The sequence below is a fragment of the Rattus norvegicus genome, chromosome 5 (genome assembly GCF_036323735.1).
Source record: "Rattus norvegicus strain BN/NHsdMcwi chromosome 5, GRCr8, whole genome shotgun sequence".
Taxonomy (NCBI): Eukaryota; Metazoa; Chordata; class Mammalia; order Rodentia; family Muridae; genus Rattus; species Rattus norvegicus.
In genome coordinates this window covers 76,240,200-76,263,556 of record NC_086023.1, presented here as the reverse complement: position 1 = coordinate 76,263,556, position 23,357 = coordinate 76,240,200, and the positions used below count along the sequence as shown (strand labels likewise).

General features: G+C 45.8%; 3 protein-coding genes across 6 annotated transcripts in view; 2 read left to right on the top strand and 1 right to left on the bottom strand.

Annotated features, from left to right (window-relative positions):
• Elp1 (elongator acetyltransferase complex subunit 1) overlaps positions 1-15,012 on the top strand; it is a 52,441-nt gene extending 37,429 nt beyond the window's left edge. Inside the window, exons 30-37 of one of the 2 annotated variants that reach the window (NM_080899.2) lie at positions 950-1,012; positions 1,534-1,594; positions 4,018-4,131; positions 4,636-4,747; positions 5,483-5,610; positions 6,386-6,540; positions 8,180-8,255; positions 11,429-15,012. In NM_080899.2, the coding sequence (NP_543175.2) occupies positions 950-1,012; positions 1,534-1,594; positions 4,018-4,131; positions 4,636-4,747; positions 5,483-5,610; positions 6,386-6,540; positions 8,180-8,255; positions 11,429-11,496 (777 nt within the window). In that variant the 3' untranslated portion in view covers positions 11,497-15,012. Of the gene's footprint in view, positions 1-949; positions 1,013-1,533; positions 1,595-4,017; positions 4,132-4,635; positions 4,748-5,482; positions 5,611-6,385; positions 6,541-8,179; positions 8,256-10,118; positions 10,593-11,428 lie in introns of those variants that run through there. The other variant, XM_039109191.2, reaches the window with a different exon arrangement.
• A 2,897-nt stretch (positions 15,013-17,909) lies between these two features.
• Actl7a (actin-like 7a) lies at positions 17,910-21,356 on the bottom strand. 3 transcript variants are annotated; one of them, XM_063287305.1, is made up of 2 exons: positions 20,583-21,356; positions 17,910-19,417 (listed from the first exon to the last, which is right to left on the bottom strand). In XM_063287305.1, the coding sequence occupies exon 2, from the start codon at positions 19,367-19,369 to the stop codon at positions 18,047-18,049; it is 1,323 nt and encodes a 440-aa protein (XP_063143375.1). In that variant the 5' UTR covers positions 19,370-19,417; positions 20,583-21,356; the 3' UTR covers positions 17,910-18,046. The 3 variants fall into 3 exon arrangements, with proteins under 3 accessions (XP_063143375.1, XP_008761929.1, NP_001011973.1); XM_008763707.4 differs by having other exon boundaries at positions 20,781-20,909; NM_001011973.1 differs by lacking the exon at positions 20,583-21,356 and having other exon boundaries at positions 17,910-19,385.
• Positions 21,357-21,429: 73 nt separating this feature from the next.
• Positions 21,430-22,818, top strand: Actl7b (actin-like 7b). The gene has a single exon (NM_001025417.1). It carries the CDS (start codon positions 21,470-21,472, stop codon positions 22,721-22,723), a length of 1,254 nt encoding a protein of 417 aa, NP_001020588.1. The 5' UTR covers positions 21,430-21,469; the 3' UTR covers positions 22,724-22,818.
• Positions 22,819-23,357: the final 539 nt, after the last annotated feature.

Below are 23,357 nucleotides of genomic sequence, written 5' to 3'. Positions count from 1 at the left end.
TAAAAGTGTTGCACCTCCTTCATCAGGCCCAGTTTGGCCTTCTGAATGAGAAGGCTTTTCTTGTTTTGGTTTTTTCATGCGTATGCAAGCAAATGCACATGCGTTTGCACTTATTTGGCAATCAGAGAACAGCTCTCAGGAGGTGCTTCTCTTTCCACTGTGGGTCCTAGGGGAGCAAAGTAAGGTGATCAAGCTTATGAGGAAAGTGACATTATTCATTCATTCATTCATTCATTCAGTCAGTCAGTCAGTCAGTCAGTCAGTCTTCTTGAAACAGGGTTTCAGTATGGCCTATGCTGCTGGGCTTGACTTCCTGATTCTCCTGCCTCTAACTCCAAAATGCTGGGATTACAGACATAAACCACCACACCTGGCTTATGAGAAGTTGACATTTGCCACTGCTTGTATTAGGATTCTTAAGAGAAACAGAACCAATAGAATGAGTGTATGTAAAAGGAAGGGACACTAAGAGAGATCCTTAGTACGATCTGGGTAGTCCGCAATGACTGTTCATATGTATAGGTTGAGGACTGCTATACACTGGACGTCATAGAACCTAAGAATTATCAAGAATGTACAAAGATGGCTTATAGAATAGAAGAAAATATTTTCAAAGCATTTATCTGATAATGGCTTAATATTTTAGAATATATGAAAAACTATAATTCAACAAGAAGCAAAACACCATTTTGATAAGCTTGTCTTGTGGCTTTGATATGCAAGGATGTAACAAAAACATGCTTGTGATCATCAGAAGATCAAATCCCCCCTTTGTCTTTTACAACAGCGTTTATGAAGATTAATATCTAGTAGATGCTGGGCCAGGCAAGATGCTGAAAACTGGAGCTATGCAGGCTGGGCTGCCTGGGAAGGTAGAGGGGCTCTGTGTGGTGGCTCCTGCCGCTGCTGTGTTCATTAGTTCTCTCCTTCCTTGTTCTTCCCTTTTCAGGATTATGAAGAAGCCGTGCTCTTGCTGCTAGAAGGATCTGCCTGGGAAGAAGCTCTGAGGCTGGTAAGAGAAGTTTCTGTAAAGCTCCTGTGCTGGGAGAGGGCAGCAGCGGTCAGTTAGTGAAGTGAGGTTAAATAGAGACAATAGAGGATTAGGTTCCCAATCCTAAGGACAAGCTGTATCTATAAAGCCATTTAAAACCAGGAGATGGCGGTGCACACCTTTAATTGTAGCACACTCTAGGCAGAAACAGGTAGATCTCTGTGATTTTGAGGACAACCTGGTCTACAGAGTGAGTTCCAGGGCAGCCAGGACTATACAGAGAAATCCTGTCTTGAAAAAACAAAATAATAATAATATAACAATAACTACAGCAACAACAAGTACAGATCTATCCCTTGGAATTGGCTTCATATGCAACATACTGCTGTTTCTTGCTAAAATGAGTTGACTTGCCTTGGAACTCAACTTAGGAAACTTGTTCCTCAGGAAAATGTCCAGGTCCTCTCTAATAGTCTCTGTCTTAACTCTCTGTTGGGTAGAAGTGTTCCTGCCCTAACAGGCTGCATTTTTTTCCCTTTTAGGTATACAAGTATGACAGAGTGGATATTATAGAAACCAGCGTAAAGCCTTCCATTTTAGAAGGTGAGGATTACATTTAAGTGGTGTTTCCTTTTGGAATTATGGAGAAAGGGAGAAGAGATAGATAGGGCAGGGCTCCGTATATTACTGCATTTTAATATATTCTGCTGACTTCATCAGAGTCTTTAAGGATATAGTGAGCTGTTAAATGATGACATTGACAATGTTTGAATCTTGAAAGCTGTGATGCAGTATGGTTAAGTCTCTGTACACATGGGTTTCGATTTATGGCAGACCTGACACTTTCAGCTTTAGTATCCCTTGCTAGAACCCTTGCTAGTGTCCCTTGCCTGCCTCTGCCTGTAGGGCACTGGCACTGAGATGGGTTACATGGTAGTGATGGTGGTTGGGGAGTCTTTGTGTTTGGGATAGTTAATAGGCTTGGATATGCAGTGTGTTAGATAGTAGTATTTTATCAGTGGGTAGCGTTCCTGTTTTTATCCCTTTATTATTATTAAGAGATAAGTGCCTGGGGTTGAGGATTTAGCTCAGTGGTAGAGCGCTTTCCTAGCAAGCGCGAGGCCCTGGGTTCGGTCCCCAGCTCCGAAAAAAAGAAAAAAGAAGAAAAAGAGAAGGAAAAAAAAAAAGAGAGAGATAAGTGCCTAACTGCAATTTAATTTCAGATTCTACAGAAGTTGCAGGGTCTGTGTGTGTGTACATAATCATAAACATTTTTATAGAGAGACAGGAAGTAAAAAATACTGTAAATGTTACTTATGGATAAATCTAGCTGAAGGATGTATGTGTGTTTGGGGCTATTACAACTCTTGAGTAGGCTTGAAATTTTTCAGGATAAGCTAAAACATATTTCCAAATACAGTGTGTGGCTGTACAGAAGAGAAGAATGTTAACTGACACTGCAGAATGTCTGATCTTGGGCCTAGGAGCAACTTGGGAAAGAGCATCGGCTTCACAGACAGAGTCTTAGGGAGTCTGTGTTGGCTTTAGTGCTGCCCTCGAAGCAGGGCCGCCTGGTGAACACATTGTTGTGTACTCACGTTCTCACCCTTCCTGGTTCTGATTACAACTTGTGGGTACTTTTGTATAGTTTGCCATCCTAGACTGAGTAAAGAAAGTATCCGCCCTGACCCTGTACCCTCATCTATGCAGCTCCTACCACTGACAAAAACTTGGGAATGAGTCAGGTGTTGGTGACCCACATCTTAGAACCCGGCATCAGGGTGGCTGAGGCAAGCAGATCTCTGAATTTTAGGACAGCTTGGACTACAGAGCAAGTTCCAGGGCAGCCAGGACTATGCAGAGAGACCCTGTCTCAAAAAACCAAAGAAAGAAAAACAAAAAGAACTTGGGAATGCTGATAATTCTTCTGCATACTTTGCCTTTGGAGAGCATAATTTATTTGTATTTTCTTGTATTCTGCCAATGCTGTTTGTCCACTGGAGAGTGATCTCAGAAGTCATTAGAAGCTTCTGTTCCACACCCACAGCCGTATCCATGGGTGTTCCAGAAGAGGCATTTAGGCTCCCCCATCCTGCCTTTGTAGAAGCTCCCTTCATTTTTCCTTTGTTTGCTCTTTTCATTTTAGATTTGGTGTCAAATCTTCACCAATTTGATTTTGTAAGTTTAGTGGTAGAGAGTATACTGCCATGGTATTGTGAGGGTGCCTTTGCAGGTGTCAAGGCAGACAGCAATTGCCAAGAATTTAATTACTCAGTTCAGATCTCATCAACTTTGATCAAACCTTGGAAAGTCTGATGCCAGGAGGTTTATTGCCAGTATATTTAAACACAATATAATTTGGGGGAAAAGTTTTCTGGTGTAATACAAACTCCAATGCACAAGGAAGTGTGATTACATCAAAACTGAACTCAGGGTACATGTCATTCTTCCAAGAAGATGGAGTCTGGAGATGGGCTACCTACAGATTAGCCTACAGGCATAAGGGAGGGTCTGACCTGTTCTCTATCGTATAGATAGTATAGAGGTTATTTGGGCTACTAGCCATCTATAGTCATGATAGCCCATGGGACAGCTTGGGGGGAGCTTCTGGCCATACAGATAACGTAAAGGTCATTTAGACATTATGTGTCTCCAGTCTGGTTGTGGGGGTGTTGGGCAGCCACTGGCTATGGAGGTAACGTAAGGGTCATTAGATTACTGGCTACCTCTGGACCTGGTTGTAGGAGCTTGCTATGGCCTGGCCCAACAGATAATGCAGATCACCAGGCTATTAATTACCTCCAGTGTCCAGCTGCAAGGACAATCCTGAATGCTTAACATTCCTGGTTTCCCTGGGGATTATGTGGGCACAACTGTCTCGTTAGTGGAGGAATGAAAACATCTTGGTGGTTGCCTGGACACATCTTTTGTTACTCAATTTTAGCTTCATCACACACCACTCACTTAAATTTCATCTCTTTGCTTCAATAATCATGCTCAAGGTCTTTTTCATTCTGCATTCTCAGCCCAAAAAAATTACATGGACTTTCTGGACTCTCAGACAGCCACATTCATTCGCCATAAAAACCGCTTGAAGGTGGTTCGAGAGCTCAAGAGCCAAGCACCACGGGTGCATGTGGGTGAGTGCCTCCAAAAAGTATCCGCTGATACTGTGGTGTGTGGGTGTGGAAGACCAGCCCCACTGGTGTTGTCTCTGCTGCTTACCTGTGGCAGTGTTCTGAGACAGTGACTTTATAAAGAGATGGGGTTTGTTTGGACACATGGTTTTGGAAGTAGAAAAGCAGGGCATCAACACTTCGGTGCCAACATGTGCTTGACTTTTGGGGAGAGCGTTGACAGAAATCCAGGTTGACAGATCCAAGAAGTACATGTGTAAGAAAGTGAGGGGCAATACTGAGCCAGGCAGAAATCAGATCTCTACCAAGTAGGCCCTCCTTTCCCCATCCAGCCAGACCAGTGATGTCTTCAGTGTTTCATTAAAATGAGTTTCTAGTCCCTTTCCACCTACTCCCCCAAAAGAAAAAGAGTAAATAAAGTAAACTAATGTAATATCCATCTATTCTCCAGTATGTGCTGATGGAGTATACAGTCATTTATGTCTGCGTCTGGTTCATCTTCTCTAGATCACGAGGTGGCCCATGGCCGAGAGACGGACCTCTTCTCGGAAACCAGCAGTATTAGGAGTGGCAGCGAGATGAGTGGCAGATACTCCCACAGTAACTCCAGGATATCTGCGTATGTACCTAGGCAGCAACAGAATAACAGATTGGCTTTCTACAAGGAGAGCGTGGGCGTGGGCGGGGAGGGGTGTAGAGTGGAAGGATATGTATGCTGTGCAAGGATTTCCCAGCTCATCATGAGGCTGCTTTTTAAAGTTCACGTCGTATTGTGGAATTTGAGTTGTTTTTTTTCTTTTCTCCATTGTTCAGTGTGCTGTCAGGTGAACCTCATTTTACCTTGCCCTTTCTTTTTTTTTCTTTCTTTTTTTTTTTTTTCTTTATTTTCGGAGCTGGGGACCGAACCCAGGACCTTGTGCTTGCTAGGCAAGCGCTCTACCACTGAGCTAAATCCCCAACCCCAGGCCCTTTATTTTTTAAGACAGGGTCTTGATATGCAACCCTGGCTGACCTGATACTTGCTTTATAGACCAAGCTTGGCCTCTAGCTCACAGCAATGCACCTGCCTCTGCCTCCTAAGTGCTGGAATAAAGGCTTGTGCCACCACCCTGATCTTACCCAGCATTTTACCCCCAACTTAAGAGAAAAACAGAACTCTTCAGACTTTCTTTGTTTCTTTCCAGACCCCACTACGTATATGTGGGTTCACCACCTCATTGCTAACGTCTCTGAAGATATGACTGCCATCTGTAGATGCTCTGGTTTCTTAGCAAGTGGTGGCCAGTAGATACAGTGGGCTTATCAGAGTCCACTCAGGAGGGACTTCCTTTTCAATGTCTGTAATTTCTGACAGGAGGTCATCTAAAAACCGCCGCAAGGCAGAACGGAAGAAGCATAGCCTCAAAGAAGGGAGCCCCCTGGAGGGCCTGGCACTTCTGGAGGCGCTGAGTGAGGTGGTACAGAGCATTGAGAAGCTGAAAGGTAAGGTCTCAATGTTCACTATGATTCTTGACCACAGAAAGTAGCAGTAGGTACCACAGACAGATAGCACATAGTTAAGATGCATATGGGGCTATTGAAATGTCTCAGAGCGTTAAAATGCCTGACAGTCTGAGTTCTGTCTCTGGGACTCACATTGTAGAAGGAAAAAACACCTTTCACACATCGTTCTCTGATTTCCACCAAGATACCCACAAAATGAATTTTATTTTATTTTTTTTAAAGATACTATTTTCCAGTTAGAGCAGCAATTCTCAACCTGTGGGTTACAACTCCTCTTGGGTCCAATGACCATTTCACAGGGGTCACCTAAGACTGTCAGAAAGCACAAATATTTACATTATGATTCATAATAGTAGCAAAATTAAAAGTTATGAAGTAGCAATGACATAATTTTATGGTTGGGTCACCACAGCATGAGGGACTGTATTAAAGGGCGGCAGAGTAAGAGGTTGAGAAGCCCTGTGTATGGAATGCTCATTTCCATACACAGCCCTGAGTCAGCCCTTCCCAATCCCTAGAGAAGAAGCCTCCCTGTGAGGGAGTAGTGCTTAAGCCAGGGACAGGGTCTACACAACATAGCTTTCTGCTCATTCCCACTGGGTCTCTTCCTTCTGATTACTTCAGCAGTCAGGAGGAAGTGTGGGAGGGTACATCTGTAAGGTGCTATTAAACACTGGCAACTTGGGGAAGAGATTACTGTATGGTGTTGGCAGCAGAGCTGGGACACAACTTACCATTTTCCATTCTTCTCTAGATGAAGTGCACGCTATTTTAAAGGTGCTCTTTCTCTTTGAGTTCGAAGAGCAAGCAAGGGAGTTACAGAGGGCCTTTGAGAGTACTCTGCAGCTGATGGGGACGGCACTTCCAGACATCTGGACTCTCACCGGCCAACAGAGTTCAGCCACACCTGTAAGCTTCCTCGGAAACCATGTGCATTCTCTTCCTTCTCACAGTTGTAGATATGTGACACAGCTTCAAATGAACCCTCTTAGAGTGCCAGGGTTAAACTACCTCAGCTTTATGCTTGTGCTAGCAGTCTGCTTACCTGTTTCATGCGAAGGTGAAGTAGGCTATTCTTTTTCCTTTCACATAGTGCAGCTGTCTCAGGGGTGATCTGAAAGTCTTCAGTGCCGATGGAATATGCAGGGGAAGCTAGGATTAGAGTTGACCTTTCCTCCCCAGATCTGAAGTCACAAGGGAACCAAGGAGCTTTGTGCCCATGAAGCATTCTCATGTATTATCATCCCTGTGCTTTGGCTGGCTACCTGAACCCTCAAGTCAGTTGTTGAGAATTTTGATTAGCCATTAGGAAGGCTGGTGTGTCTGTTAGAGTCCAGTAAGGAAAGTCCCACCTGTTATCCCCACACAGAGTTTAATGCCTGTTTGGTTAAATAAGTGCTGGGAGGCTAAAAAAAGGCAAAAGAGAACCAGGGAAAAGAGGGAAGGAAGAAAGGCAGAGCTGGGAATGATGACAGGTCAGAGGCTCACATTCTGCAGCCTCTGGAGAGGGTGCTGGTAAGTGGGACCTGAGATTTGAGGGTGACAGTCCTGAGGAGGCTAGTTCTAAGTGAGTGATGGACAGAAACTGGAATGAACAGCTCTTCCAAGCAAACGTCACTTTCCCTCCGACTTTGCATTCTTCCCTTATTGGTGGGGTGTACTAGGGAATCAGCTGAAGAGAAGTGTGCTTCATGTGCAGCCCTGCCTTCACTGGCAATGGACAGAGGGCTGGATTTGATACTTAGTGACAGGAGGTTGCAACCATTTCATTGGCTACAAACGTTGGATTTTGGGTCTTGATTTCCTCGGTTACTGGGGATACTTCTGTTTGCTTTGAAGGTTTGGTAAGAGACTGGACCATAGCAAAATAGGCTGCTAAAAGTCAGGTGCTACAGATGCTTGAATTTATTATAATGGGTATTGCTTAGAAATAGATCATCTTCAACATTGTAGTGTTTTGAAGTCAACAGTTTAGAATGTCTCTCCACTTCTGCTCAGAGAACATTAGCTTCTAAGGCACCAACTTTGTAAATCTTGTAGATAACATGTATGGATTTGTTTCATTTGGAAGTGTAGAAATGGGCCATGTGCAGGGTACCATGAGTCTCTTGCAAATGCTCGTGGCATTACAGCTGGTATCTCCCAGAGGCTCACAGCAGGCATGGACCCAGTGAAATCTATGTAGGGTTGATGTTCCAGACATAAGATGGCACATATATTCTTTTAATATAAAAATTATTATTTTCCACAGCTCTTTGAGTAGAATGAATCCTTTGTGTGTCCTAGATTTTTTGATTTTCCCCTCCCTGTGGGTTATGCTCATTTGGAAAAGGCCAGGCAGATATTATTATAGTGCTCTCTCCTCTATTATTTGTTTCTGGGAGTCAGGAGACAGATCTGAGATGAGACAAGATAAGATAGTATGTTGGGATTATCTTGTCAGTACCATAACTAAGGAGAGCAGCAGGCTCAGGTGCTGCTAGTGGAGGTGTTTGGTCTGCTGCCATCTGAATTGTAATCTCCGTTGACATAACCTGTTTCTGCTTAGGTCCTAGGTCCCAGTTCCACTGTGAATAGTATCATGGCTTCTTACCAGCAGCAGAAGACTTGTGTCCCTGTTCTCGGTTAGTGTCTCTTCTCTCCACATTATCTCAGTGCTGTGCAGGGCTGGGTGTCGGTGCTGGAGAGCTTGCCTCTCAATTCCAAGGCCTCACTTTAAGTGGCTCTATTACTTGTAATGGTGGTGGAGGGAAGGATACAATATGACTTTTTCTGTTTGTATTTTTCGAGGCATGGTCTTACTATGTAGCTCTGACTAGCCTGGAGCTTACTATGTAGACCAGGCTAGCCTTAAATTCACAGAGATCCACCTGCCTCTGCCTCCTACATGTTGCAATTAAGAACATGCACCACCATGAACAACATAATATGACATCTGTTTATTTTTAAGCTACCCCTAGAGAAGCCTGTGCCCAGTCTAGGGCATGTGCTACCATCTGTCTCTGTTATTTCTCTCACTCCGCCTTTCATAATGCCCGTGCTTCAGTCTGAATTAATGTCTTTTCTTAAGAAAACCGTGCTTTTTTAAAAACAGTTGCATACAGTTGTCCATACACACACACAGCATCACAGCTGCAGCATGAGCCTATAGCGCATACCTACGCATGTGGGAGATTTCTGAGTTGTGATTTTGGTCTTGCAATTACCCTTCCCATCTTCAGAACATTTTTAGGAGATAGGTATCTGTATTATCTTACAACCGATGGTAGAATTTGAAGGCGTATCTAAATAGTATCAGTTCTTTACCTTTCCCATTTAAGTCTGCCTAAAATGTTTTTTTCCCCTTGTAGGAGATGGTTCTTAGTTACCTGACATACTCCTACAAGTTAGAAACCATCAAGGCTTCATCTTGAAAGCTGTCTTAAAATGTGTGAGCATGTATTTGGCACCTAAGTACTTGGTGGACACTCCACCATAGCAGCCTCTTAATGATTACTCTGGAAAGCCCATGACAAGCTCTAAGCGAACTAACGGCCTTTAGAGTTGCTGTTCCTGGCTCTCCCTAGTGTGATAGGCCGTGCTCTGGAATGCTTTTCATGTAAAAGCTGTGCTGCAGTAGCATTTTGATGACATTTGGAGTGGGCCTTGCATGTGCCCCTAACATCTTGTGTTGTCCACCTCATCTGAACACGCTCCTGCCCAGGAACAGTGGTCTCGTCCCCTTCCTCCTGAGATTCGGCAGGCCATCTTTGCCAACACTTTCACACACTTACTGTGAAGCAAAAAAAAAAAAAAATCATCTTAGACCTGAAGCCATTTTGCTGTTCTGTTGCCCATTTTTACTGCCAGCCTGATTAGGACCTTCAGGACAGCGTCAGTTTCCCCTTTCCTAATGGCTTACCAGGATCAAAGAGCACGTCTGCTTCTCTTTGTAAACACTGTATCGTATGAGGGTTCCTTGTCTGAGTTTATAATGTCAGTGTCCCATGGTTCCAAGGCTGGGTGATACTTAATTTCATTTCTTGTCACTGAAAGAGTGACCTATCACAACAGGAAGGGCATGTTTGTAGGAGCAGCTTGCTACTGTGCTGGCAGGATTGGGTGGCAGCTTATTGTAGCATGGCACCAACAAGGAACCAGAGAGACCAGGTTCAAACCACGAACCCCACTTCACCTCAGCTCCTGTACCTGCCAGCTGTGCCCCCTGGCCAAAAGGTCCTACAGCCTCCCAAAACACTGCCACCAGCTTGGATCCACTGTTTAAATACATGTGTGTGTGGGGGTGGGGGTGCATATTACCAAATCCAAACAGGTAGGAAAAGAGAACGTCTTGTAGTTCAAAAGTAGCTAGCAAAAACCACTCTCAAAATTAGTGCCGATACCCTGTAGCCCTTCCCAAGCTGGCAGTGGTGTGAATATGCTCACAGAGGCACTGGCAGTGCCCGCACGTCATTCTCTGTGCTTGTTTCTTGCTTGGTGCTATGCAGCTGCAGAGACTGACAGACTGTGGTGGGCCCTGCAGAAATGAGGACTCCTGGCCATAGCTTGAAGTGATCCTGGGGAAGAGCTAGACTCGGAGCTGGATGTTACAGTCGTGGGCGCCTCTGCTCACGTGGGCTTGACTGCTCAAGCCACACTGAAGAATCGTCAAGAGATTTTTATTAAATGAAACTTTCTATCCCACGAAATTAGACATGAGAATGTAAAGCACGTCCCCTCTGTCAGCCAGTTCAGGTTGTCATCTCCCGTCCAAATTTAACACCTAGTATATATTTATTCTTGGCTAATTCTAAAATCAAATACAATTATACCGTGATTTTAAAAGACAATAATTTAATAACTTTGCTTTTTTAAAGATAAAAATCTCTTTCAAGTTTTAGCCACCATGAAATTATGGATCTTGTTTATCCCAGTTTTGGTACTGATATTTTTATATAGCCAAGGCTTCTGGTGGGCTTTATGTACATGGCTTGGCTTGGGTGGGTGGTGGTGGTGGTGGTGGTGGTGGTGGTGGTGGGTTTTTGCATTTCTGGTAAATGGCTGGGGGAATGATAAACGGGTAATTATAAACTGTTATGGTCAGTAGAAGAGTGGATTACAAAGTATATTGAATAAAATTCAAATTTGATCCAGGTATGGTGACCCAGGCCTGTCATCTCAGCACTCTGAAAGGAGAAGCAGGAAGATTAAGTTTACGGCCTGGGCTATAGAATGGCAAGATCCTGTGAAGAAAAGGGGGGCTGGGGGGGCTAAAATCTGTCAGTTCTTAATTTATGTGTTTGTGTAAAATACAAAATTATGTTTTAAAATTGGATTATTTAAAGTTGGACTATTCTTACATTGTTAAATATTTTAAAATCATTTAATAATACATATGCAAACATAACACTAGAAGTTTAATTACTAACAAGTAATAATGAGAAAAACATTCTTATATATACTCTTTTTCATATATAGGCCTGTGTTTCCTATGTATGATTCATAGTTATATAAGAGACTCCTAACATCACCCATCGTGACTCACAGCCATCTAAAACAGTTCTCTGGGGTTCAGTGCCATCTCTGGCCTCCAAGAGTACTGTGTGTATATGGTACTAATACATATATGCAGATAAAACATGTACATAAAACACATCTAAGAATTAAAAAACAAAAAACTGAACAGTAACCTTCCCTACTCAACCTTCCTGTGCTCTGAATCACCTGGTGAGCATGCCTGACGCCTGCGCTTGCTCTGACCCTGCCAGGCTGCAGGGTGGCAGGCCCATTATCACTTGCCTTCCATTCTTACTTTCAGATGCTTGGGCTTGTTTGCCACCGAAGATCGACCAGAGAAGCCAGTGGAAGCTGAGCCTGCTGGAATGACTGCCCTGTTAAGAAGGCATCGCTGGGAAGACCATTTGTGCTTCTGGTTCTTGCTCCTCAGAGACCTGACTGTGGAGAACTGGGATGTGGGATAGTCCGCCTTTGAACTGCCTGCAGTGGCAGTGAGCAGCACCAGGCCCCAGCCAGCTCCAGTCTCTGGCCTTTCTTTGGTGTATACATCTTAGGTACTATGTCAGAACTTTTGTCTTAGCCAGCATATTACATTCTTTGTAAAAGTTGCTGTTCAGCCAGTCACAGTGCGACATGTCTATAACCCCAGCAACCGAGGAGGCTGAGGCAGAAACACTGATGGAAGTTCAAGACCAGTGTAGGCTACAGCAAGGCCTTGTCTCAAAACAACCCAGCCTGATGTTCTTGTACTAGTACTGTCTGAAAGCATGGATCTTATGCAGATCATGAACTGGGTTCCCAGATCCAGGCCTGGTTTCTGTTACAACCTTGGACGCTCATCATTGATTTGATCCTCAGTTCCTGTTGTTCATAGGGAATGATGTTTCATGGCTTCTACCTCAAAAAATGAAGACAAGTGAAACCACATTTCTCAGTTGTCGTGTGTTGTTAACAGCATGCAGTGTGCACACAGGCAGTTAGTGCGGCCAGCATCCAGTAAGGTGTGATTGCAGAGCTGTGTCTTTTCCTCCAACTCAGAGCAGAATTCAAGGCTAACTGTGTTTGTACACCGAGAGGTGACTCCGTGGTAAAGAGCAGTTGTCGCTTTTGCAGAGGACCTGGGTTTGACTCCCAGCACCCACACGACAGCTCGCAACCGTCTGTTTTCTCCAGTTCTAGGAAATCTAACGTCCCCTTTTGATCTCTGAGCACATGTGGTACATAAACACATGCAGGCAAAATACTCCTCTACACACAAAGTCTTTTAAAAAAATTTTTTTTAATTAAATGTGTTATCCTACCATGTTATGTGCTACTAACTTTAATTGGGCTCAGCCTCCTCTGGCTGGCACTGTTACAGGGACTGTTCGATTGCATGAGTATATTCTGCTAAAGTGTCGTCAGCAGTAGGGTGGACTTCAGTGAGGGGTAGACAGCAGGCATGCATGGTAGCAGGGTTGGAGGTGACCCTCTGTTCCCCAGACACTGCCTTTTGACTAAAGCATTTTGTCTGTGTCCAGGTAGACTCATTTAGCTTTTTGTATGGTGTCTTAAGATCAGATGTGGAGATGCAGAGTTTGGAGTTTGCCTAGCTGGTTCGGTCTGGCTTTAGATCAGTATTTCCTTACTGTGCTCCCTCCTCAGTTTTGGAACTGTAATATATACCCTATGCTGTTGTATGATGGACGTGTGCGATTTGCTCTTTGCTTTTGATTTTACAGAGGATTAGAAATAAGGTTGCATAAATCTCAGAAGAAACTTTGAACTTTGGACTTTTAAACTTTGTTGAGAGTGTGTTAGTCTATGGGGACTTTTGAAGTTGGACTAAATGCATTTTGCATTGTTATTATGGCTGCAAGCCTAGGGGGTGCCAGTTGTGGAAAGTGGTGGTTTGAGTAGGTATACATAAGACTCATGTGTTTGAACCCTAGGCCCATGGAGAGTGGCACTATTAGGTGTGGCCTTGTTGGTGTAGATGAGGCCTTGCTGGAGGAAGTGTGTCACTGTGGAGGTGTGCTTTGAGGTCTTCTATACTCAAGCTCCACCCAGTGTAGATTCTTGCCTTGTCCAGCACTGTCTGCCTGCAGGCTGCAGTTTTCCCGCCATGACAGTAATAGACTAAATCTCTGAGACTGTAAGCCAGCCCCAGTGAAATGTGAGTTGCCGTGGTCATGGTGTCTCTTCACAGCAGTGAAACCCTAAGACAGTAACTAACCTGTCTTTCGTTCTGTTTCCAAAAATCTTTGGAAGAATGAAAGTACTTTCTCTCTTTTGTCAAGTCTAGAAATTGACCAGTTTATTTTAATGAGATATTTTAAAAATTATTCTTCGACAATTTCATATTTTCACATAATGTACTTGATTTGTTCTCATTTCCCTTTCTTCTGCTGAAATCCTTTTTCTTCCCAAGAATCCCCTCTTCTATTTTCATGTCTTTTTAACTTTACTTGGGATTGAGAATTACTCGAACATGGAGAATTTGTTATGAGTGTATCACTAGTAAAGTAATATCCTTCCCCAACAAGAGTTTCATGGATAATCCTTGAGTACAATTAAAATCTCTTGTGTGGTTTTAATATCAGAGTCAGGCTTTCATTACTATGTGTAAACTAAAAGAAAATGCTGTTTGGCCCTCAATATATAGATGCATTCAAAATTGTAATTTAAGAAAACTTATGGGGCTGGGGATTTAGCTCAGTGGTAGAGCGCTTACCTAGGAAGCACAAGGCCCTGGGTTCGGTCCCCAGCTCCGGAAAAAAAAAAAAAAGAAAACTTACCTAAGCATGTTATATAATTCAACTTTTCTGGGTATTTTAAATTTTTCACAAAATAGAAAAAGAGGAGACAATATATTATACTTCAGAGAGCTAGCTCTACGTTTTGACTCACCCTATGATAGGTTTACTCCCAACTAGATGACAGTTTCAAGAGGCTGCGAGTACTTTGTGATGACTCTTTGGCAGGCAGCTGTGAACCCTCTAACTTATGTGTGTGATGTTTATTGTACTGAAAAGTCTTGCCATGGATGTTGAAGAACCCATGCTAACAGACTGCAAATGGAGGTAAATGTGCCTGCTGCCAATGGCATGGACTTTCACAGTGCTCGCTTTCCTTAATGTTATAGAGCCCAGTGAGTTGGGCACACCTTTAAGCCCAGCACTCAGGAGGCAGGGGCATGTGGATCTTCGAGTTCAAGGCCAGCGTGGTCTACAGAGCGAGTTCCAGGACAAAGAGCCCCTTTCTCAAACAAACAAAAAATGTAGTGGTACAGCAGTAAGAATTAATGAGAACCAGTTGCCATCCCTCTTAACTGTGCAGGATTAAATTTTGCTCATTTTGAGATTGAATGGTAGAGCAGGCCTTCCGTACTGAAGGTTGAGAGGAAGGGACTGGTAGGGTGTGGGGCAAGGTGAGTGAGAGCTAAGGCTGAGGAAAGCTGCTGAGCTTTAGAAAATAGAGCTGCCCCTAGGTTTAGGCTCTATCTCAGCAAATCCTTACCACAGTAAGAAAAAATGTATGTTTCTCTGGCTTATACTGAGTAAGGTTTGCTCTTGCTCTGTGTTGAATCAAGTAGCTTTGTTCAGTGCTGCAGACATCAACAGGAAACTTGTAAAGAGCCACTTTCTTCAGTCTGGACTTCACACTTACACCTTCTAAAAGCTGAGGCAGAAACTAACATTTGAAGGTGTTGAGGAATTTTCATTGTTATTTTGTGGTGATGGGCATTGAACCCCTTCAGGGCCCTGCACATGGCAAATCAAGAGAGCTACACTCTCAGACCTAATGTTTTCATTATATCTTTATGAATATATCTTGGTATATAACTTAGTACTTGTACACATCTTAAATAAATTTGTCTCTTTATATACATATACACTTGAAAAACTTGTCGTTGTTGTACCTGAAGTGTGAAACTTAACAAGTAGTCAAGCTAGTCTTGAACTTGCTGCAGGCCTTACTTCAGTCAAAGGGCATTTAGAAACAAAAAACCAAAAATCTGGCAGTTCTTAGTAATTCAAGGTGCTGCAAGTTGGAAAGCAAAGTCAGATTTTTTTTTCTTCTTTGTCTTAATTACAGTTCTACTGCTGTGAAGACTCCATGACCAAGGCAGCTCTTACAGAGGAAAACCTTTTCGCTGGGGGCTTATTTACATTATAGGATTGCTGATCACTATGATCATGGTAGGTAGCATGGGTGTAGACAGGCAGGCAGGCATGGTGTTGGAGAAATGGTCATGGGCTTTACATCCTGTCCCTCAGTAAGAGAGGGTGACACTGGCCTGGCATGGGCTTTTGAAACCCCAAAGTTCACTCCCAGTGACACACCTCCCACAAGGCTACACTCAATCCTTCTCAAACAGTTCCATTCCCTGGTGTCTAAGCCTGTGAGCATATGAGCCATTTTCATTGAAATCACTACTCCTGTTTTGCTAGTCCACACCATAGAGGCTCATGAGTGTCTTCAGCTGTTATCCCTGGGGTGAGGAAGGAACTCACCACAGGTAGCTAACTAAATGCTCAAAATCAGTGGTTCTCAACCTTTTGATGCTGCGACCCTTTAATACAGTTCCTCATGTTGTGCTGGTCCCAACCATAACATTTTGTCTAGTTATGAATCATAGTGTAATATCTGAGATGCAGGATATCTGATGTGTGACCCCCTAGAGGGGCCACCCACAGGTTGAGAACCTCAGCTCAAGAGGCTGTGTACACGGCTAAGGCGCCCTTGGTGCTGTTTGGCCAACACAATTGAGTCCTGAGCTTTCTGTGTTGTCTGTGCTCTTAAGGTCTTTCCTATACCTTATACCCATCTTCACTCTTTAGGTGCTGAAGTCCCAAACCTCAGCAGACATCTTGATGTAAGATGAGGGTTTAGGTCTGAATCCATATATTTTAGTAGAGTCCTTGGACAGAGGAACAGCACTTCTCCAAGCTTGTATGCTCCTGTTGCCAGCGAGTGTTTCTCAGTGCTCTCCATTGGCGTTTCAAGTGATACCATCTACAGTGCCTGCACTGGTGCTGTAGGTAGGTCATTTACACTTTCCCCGGCTCTACTCACTAGATAGTAGAGTGTATTTCCATCCCTGTTGGAGCAAACTTATCACATTACCCAAAGGTAGCTGTTAAGATTAGATGATGCCAGAAATACTAAACGTGCATGCGTGTGTGTGTGTGTGTGTGTGTAGACTCTTTTCTGCTGGGACAGGTGGATCCAGTGAGGGGATCGAGAGTGCTTTGAGAACACAGTTGTATCGGCTTTCAGTGTTATCAGTTTTTATAAATGCTTAGACCTGGAGACTCCCTCTAGAAAACACCTCTCGTCCCTCCCTCATCAAGACCCTTCACCCTCTGGGGCTCATTTATTTAGGCTCATGAACATCTATCTGAAGATAGAAGTAATTTGTGACTGTTTTCCATTTTAATGAAGTTTGAAACACATTTTCTAAGAATTTATAGGGTTTACCAGTGCTGTGGAAAGCATCGAGAGATGGAGAGCTAATCAACCTGAACTTGCCCTCGTGAGTGCTCATGCAGTGTTGTAGTAGAATAGTTTAGGAAGAAACTGAGGTAAGATGTATGGGGGCTCCTGACTCTTCTCTGATCTCTGACTCTCTTGGGCAAGGCTTGGTCATCTTGTCAAGCCATGGGACCCTCAATGTCTTTCCATTGCTCTTTATCTCCACCCCCCCTGCTTCAGCTCTGGTATCACATAAATATGCTGTCCCTCCCAGTCTGGGTCCAGGCTCTGACATATTAAGGACCTAGGCAGATGTGGAGTTGAGTGAATGGCTCTCAGACCCTCTGCAAGGTAAAGATGCCTGCTTCCCAGATGCTCAGTGTACGACTGTGACTAAGACCCTCAGACTCGAAGGCTCGTGTTTAAGAGCTTGAAGTCACAGTCGTAACTGTTGGAATCGCTTCTGGGGGACAGATCCTGAAGCATGTATCTACTTCAATCACTGGGCAATACAGGGAACTGCTTGGGGTGGCTGGGGTCCTCCAACTAGTCACATTCCAGATCCCTGGTGTCAGCAGCGGCTGCTGCTTCAGCCCACATTTTGGAGGCATTTATATACCTGAACCGACTAGGGGATCAGATTTCTCTGAGCCATTGGGCAGTGATTGATCAGAGGGAGTCCTGGGACCATGGGATGTCTCTGGTTCTGCACTGTCTAGAAGTCCCTTGACCGCTGCACCCTACCCTTCTCTGAGGGGCTCTGAAACCCTCAATGTCTTGAGGTCTGGTCTCTGGGGATCTCACTTGGACCTCCCGAAATATTATGATGTGTCCACCATATAAGGTCACTCGGGTATGGATTCAAGCCATAAAGTCTTTATTAACTGGCAACTAAACTGGGTGTTCAGGACCTGAGTGTAGTCCCAAAGTGCGAGCTTTTAAGCACAAAAGTCACATCCTGTGTTGATGCCTCAATTAGCAAGAATACTTAGCTGAGATACGGTGCTGCTTTTGCCGGAGAATAAACCCGTTTAGCATTCCGCAGGGTACTGTGGATGGAGAGCCTCTTTATCCTTCAACATCATTTACTCTTAATTTGTTTTGATGACATTTTTCCTTAAGTATATTTTAACAACAACGTTGTGGGAAGCACAACGGGCAGACTAATGTTAGAGCAAGTTTCTCCTGGGAGAGACTTTCTGAGCAGTTAGCATTCGTGCGTGTGATTCTTTCATACAGCCCTTCCACGCCCAGGCTTTCGCACTTTTTAAGACGATGCACGCATCCATGTGGCTCTTACTATGTCAGGAAATACGGACACACTCTGAAGGGAAGGGGACAGACACAAGGGGTTTTTAATGCTACAGAAATGAACATGCCAGCTTGACACCACGTGTGAAAGGTTCAGCCCTCGGACGGTAAAGCTAGCACATGGTCACCACAGCGTACGTGTTGCACCTGTTCAGAAGCACCTTCTGTAGAGGAAGAAAGGCCCATGTTCCTCGTATTCAAGGCGATGGACCCACAGTGGTTGAAAACCCTGGAGCGAGGCCAGGATAGAACCACCAGTCCAGACTGCGGTGTCTCTCTCGGGCAGCACATTTACCTGTGGGGTGTCGTTGGGACACATGCTGCTCAGTTCCTTCTGCAGACGGTTGGGGAAACCCCTGAGCATAGTGCTGCCCCCACAGAGCAGGATGTTCCCCATGAGGTCTCGTTTGAGTGCAATGTCACACTTGTTAAGGCAGGACACGGTTTGGGTGTGGAGGCCCAGCTGCATGGACTTGATTAGAGATGGCTTGAAGAACATCTCTGAGCAGAGGAACCTCTCCTGACCCAGACGGATCTCTTTCCCATCAGGCAGAGTATAATGGATCTCGTGTTCACTGGGAGGGATTTTCTTCTCTTCAATGGGGTCCAGGGCCACAAAGCAGCATTTCGTCTTGATGTCTTCCACAATACTAAGGTGGTCCTCAGAGAAGTGTTTTCCACAGTTGTTCATCAGGTTCATCAGGTAGTTCGTTAGGTCAGATCCCGCGTAGTCTAGCCTCCCTGTGATGCTGGGCAAAGGATAACCCTCATAGATGGGGACCACATAGGACACACCATGTCCGACCTCCACCACCAGGCCAGAGGTGCGTCCGTAGGAGTACATGGACAGGCGGGACTGGTAGGCGATGTGCATTGCAGGCGTGTTGAAGGTCTCAAACAGCATCTCGGCGTACTTCTCTCTGTTGGTGTGAGGACTCAGTGGTGGGTCTGAAACCAGGACCGCATGTTCCTCTGGGGCGATCTTCATCTCCTGTCGGAAGAGGTATTCCCAGATGTCCTGTACTGTGTCCCAGTCCACAATGATGCCATGACGCAGGGGGTTGACCAGTTTGAGATGTATATCTGGGTTAAAGAGCTCACGCCCCACAAAGGTCTCTTTGCGATTATCCCCAGTCTTGGCTGTCTCCATGTAGGGCTTGCCCACTGTTGTTGAGATCTTATGAGTGGGCTTTGGCAGGCCAGCAAAGCCACATTTACAGAAGCCAGTACCTAGGTCCACAACCACTGCTTTGGTCACCTCTAGCCTTGGCCTATCCTTGGACACAGCTGACTTAACAGGCTCTTCTTTCTCAGCATTGTCCCGACGGACCCATACTGCCCTCTTTGCTGGGCCATCTCTTAGGGAGGCAGTCTGGAGGACCTGTGTCTGCATGGAGGTCTGGTCACTAGCTTTCTTGGCAGGCCCGTCCCCGATGTTTGCTGTCTGTGGAGCCCACACAGCATCCAGAGACATACTGCTCTCAGAAAGCTCTCGATCCTGCTGGCTACAAGGCCTGAAAGGCTTAAATCAGAGGACAGCTTGAGAATCTGCCCAACAGTGACATCACTGATTGTGACATAATTCAGCAACCCAGGGCTTTCTAGACCCTGGAGAGTGGTGCTAGGGTACATTAGAGATACTGTCTTTCAAGTCCCACTCCCCAATTTTGTAGGAAAGATTGATTTGTTCATAGTGGTTGAGTGCCTGTGATATGCAAAGCACCTAGGAGTACCACAGTAAAAAGAGGAGCAACAGAATCCTGCCCTTATCTGGTCTGCATTCGAGTTGGTGTGCACGGGGGTCGGGTGGAGTGGGGGCGGGGAGAGCACAACATATTTATTGGTTGAACAAAAAATAAAATTTAGAAAAGTTTTTAGAGAAAAATCAGAGAAGAGAAAGAAAGGGGATGGGCCAAGCCGATGTGGTGTAGGCAAGCCTCCCTGAGCTGGCAGTAGTTGTGTAGGGAGCTGAAGGTGACCAGGTGACATGTGTTAGGGACGCAGTAGGTGCAGAGGACTAAGTCACGTGGCTGGTGAGTTAGTGCAGGGGCAAGCAGGACACAGCCAGCTCCAGCCCATGGCGGTGTATAAACCGATTGGAGTAGCCATACTCATGTCCCTTATGGATTGCCTGGGAGTCTGGCAAACAGTTGAATCAACATCACAAAGACTGGCCCAAAAGCTGAATGAAAATAAATGTGACTGGTCTCTGAGAGAACACGTTTGCTGACCCCAACTGAGAGAATTTGCAAGAAGGCCGATGTGACCATAGGAAAGAACGTGAAAGTTTAGATGGGGTGGGTGGGAAAAGTAAGCCTGGTGGGGACAAACAGGTCCTGTCAGGCGTGGGCTATTGTGAGGGCTTCACTCTAGGTGGGCAGGGTTAGAAAGCACTAGAGAAATTAGGACAGGTTGATACCATCTGAGTTAATTTTTACCGGGGTCTACTGTTGCTGTAGTAATTGACAGGCCCTGCTGCCTCACTTTTGGGTACTAAGGTGACGAGAACATAACCGTAAGAACTATTTTTGAACATAGGCTTGCAATCCTTCATTAGAGTCATAGAGTGTGCACTGAATCAGACGCCGCTCAGTCCCACAGTGGGAACATTAAGGCTCAGGTGTACAGACAATGTCCAGAAGAAGACAGCCTTCCTCAATGTCTTGCACACACATGTTGACACCTACCGTGTGTCTGAGGCTGCTTGACCATCTAACTCCAGCTGGATCCACTGGATCCCATGTCCACCACACTTAGTGCAGAGGTCTTTAGACCTGGTTAATTGGTGTTGGATGAACTCCAGTTAAAGAATTATCACTCTGAACCTCTACACTAAGTGCAGAACCCAAACTCTAACCTTATGCCTCCCTCACCTTAGACCTTACCCTCAGCTCTGCTAGATGTAAGACAAACACTATGCTGATGGGTTCCTTCCTCTCAGGAGGTGGTGGCAGGTCCCCATGGCCTTAGATGTGAGATGAAAAGGGCAAGAGGCTGCTAGTTTCATTATGGAATGCCCTTGGCCTTGAGGAATGAAAGAGGGGCGGGCACAGGCTCTCTGAGTTTTGTGACTAAAACGGAAGCAGCCTTCAAGGTCTTTAAGAGATTTGGTTAATTGGTATTGGGTGAACTAAAGTTAAAGTTACTATAGCTCTTAAAAAAGTTTTCTCTTGAATTCTGAACCTCTTTAAGGTTCTGCCCAGCCCCAATATTCTGCAAAAATAACATACCAGAAGTACCTGGTGCTCTGCCTGATTTTGTTTAGGGGCTCAAATTATCAATGTCAAGGAGCAGAGGAGGAAATAAAAGAATTAATTATCACTGAATGATCAGTCATGGACAGGTGAGAGGGAACAGAAAGCATCGAGGCCGGTCAGGTCCTGGAGCAAACTGTTATTCACGGATGTGTGTGGAGGGCAAGAAAAGCAAGCCCCCCCCCTCAACCCCCATCTAAATGGATCATTCCTGGTGACATCACAACCCAAGTGGTTGTCAAGGTACTGCTGGAGGTGGGCTCTCATTTCTCCCCAGGAGCTCTAGGGTGTGGATGTAGGAAGGTGAGGAAGGGAGGCAGATGGCGACAAAGAACAACCCTAGCCCTAAGCCCATGGGCACAGCTCAGGGAGATCCTGGAGAGGCAGGAACACTGCCAGCCCCCGAGGCTGGCATTCGGGACACAGGTTCCACTCAACTGAAGGCAAAACCCAAGAAAATACGGAAGATCAAGGCGCTGGTCATTGACCTGGGCTCCCAGTACTGTAAGTGCGGCTACGCGGGAGAGCCGAGGCCCACCTATTTCATCTCCTCTACTGTGGGCAAGCGCAGTGCCGAGATGGCTGCAGATGCTGGAGACACCTTCAAGGAGACGTATGTCGGCCATGAGCTGCTCAACATGGAGGCATCTCTGAAGCTGGTTAACCCACTGAAGCACGGAGTTGTGGTGGACTGGGATTGTATCCAGAACATCTGGGAGTACATCTTCCACACCGCCATGAAGATCCTCCCCGAAGAGCATGCTGTGCTGGTATCAGACCCTCCGCTCAGCCCCACCAGCAACCGGGAGAAGTACGCTGAGCTCATGTTCGAGACCTTTGGCATTCCTGCCATGCATGTGACCTCCCAGGCGCTACTGTCCATCTACTCATATGGCAAGACCTCCGGGTTGGTGGTGGAGAGCGGACATGGCGTGTCGCATGTGGTGCCCATCTCTGAAGGGGACCTGCTGCCGGGCCTGCCCAGCCGCGTAGACTATGCGGGCTGCGACCTCACCAACTACCTCATGCAGCTACTCAACGAGGCAGGGCACAAGTTTTCAGACGACCACCTGCACATTATAGAACACATCAAGAAGAAGTGCTGCTATGCCGCGCTGCTGCCAGAGGAAGAGATGAGCCTGGGCCTGGATGAGCTGCACGTCGACTACGAGCTCCCGGATGGGAAAGTCATCACCATTGGCCAGGAGCGCTTCCGCTGCTCCGAGATGCTCTTCAAGCCCTCTTTGGTGGGCAGCACCCAGCCTGGCCTCCCTGAGCTCACCGCGACCTGCCTCGACCGCTGCCAGGGCACTGGCTTCAAGGAGGAGATGGCTGCTAACGTGCTGCTGTGTGGTGGCTGCACCATGCTGGATGGCTTCCCCGAGCGTTTCCAGAGGGAGCTGAGTCTCCTGTGCCCAGGGGACAGCCCTACAGTGGCAGCTGCTCCGGAGAGGAAGACGTCAGTGTGGACCGGCGGCTCCATCCTGGCCTCGTTGCAGGCCTTCCAGCAGCTTTGGGTCAGCAAAGAAGAGTTTGAGGAGCGGGGCTGTGCAGCCATCTACAGCAAGTGCTAAGGGGCGGGCCCCACAGGCAAGAGCTGGAGAGCAGTGGCCCTCCCTGGGGTCACTCTATACCTTTACAGAATTTCGCATAAAAGTTTAACCTGTAACGGTCATGTCTGGTCTGGCGTTCTTGGTCGAATCTGATAGCGGGTGGGGAGAAGTTGAGGTTAGAGATGATAACCCTTTCCTTAGTGTTTATGACTCCGTCTAGTCGCCAGATGTGAGACATAACTTCTCCTGGGAGACAATGTGAATGGGGGAACTGCTGTGGCAGTGTTTCCAGAAAGGAAGGCAGCTCGAAATGAGTGGAGAGTCTTATAAAAATGGCTGGTGTCTGAGTCAAACCAGAGTGAGCTCCTCCCAGACCGTTCAGGGCTCTAAGCCAGTACATCCCACTTCCTGTGCTAGCTCCAGCTGCATGTCTGCCTGTTTTCCTTCTGTCCTTCACAATGGCCTTGCTCTGGAGCAATGGTGCATGGGAGGGCCAAGACTGGGAAGGCCTCTTATGGAGATATTAAAAGCAATACCCCACTTTTCCCTTCACAAAAGAACGACTACATAAGAATTTTGTTCAAAGTTTTAGAGAATGTCTGATACGCAGATGCAAAGACTAATGGGCATCCACCCATCAGTTGTTGTCTTGTGT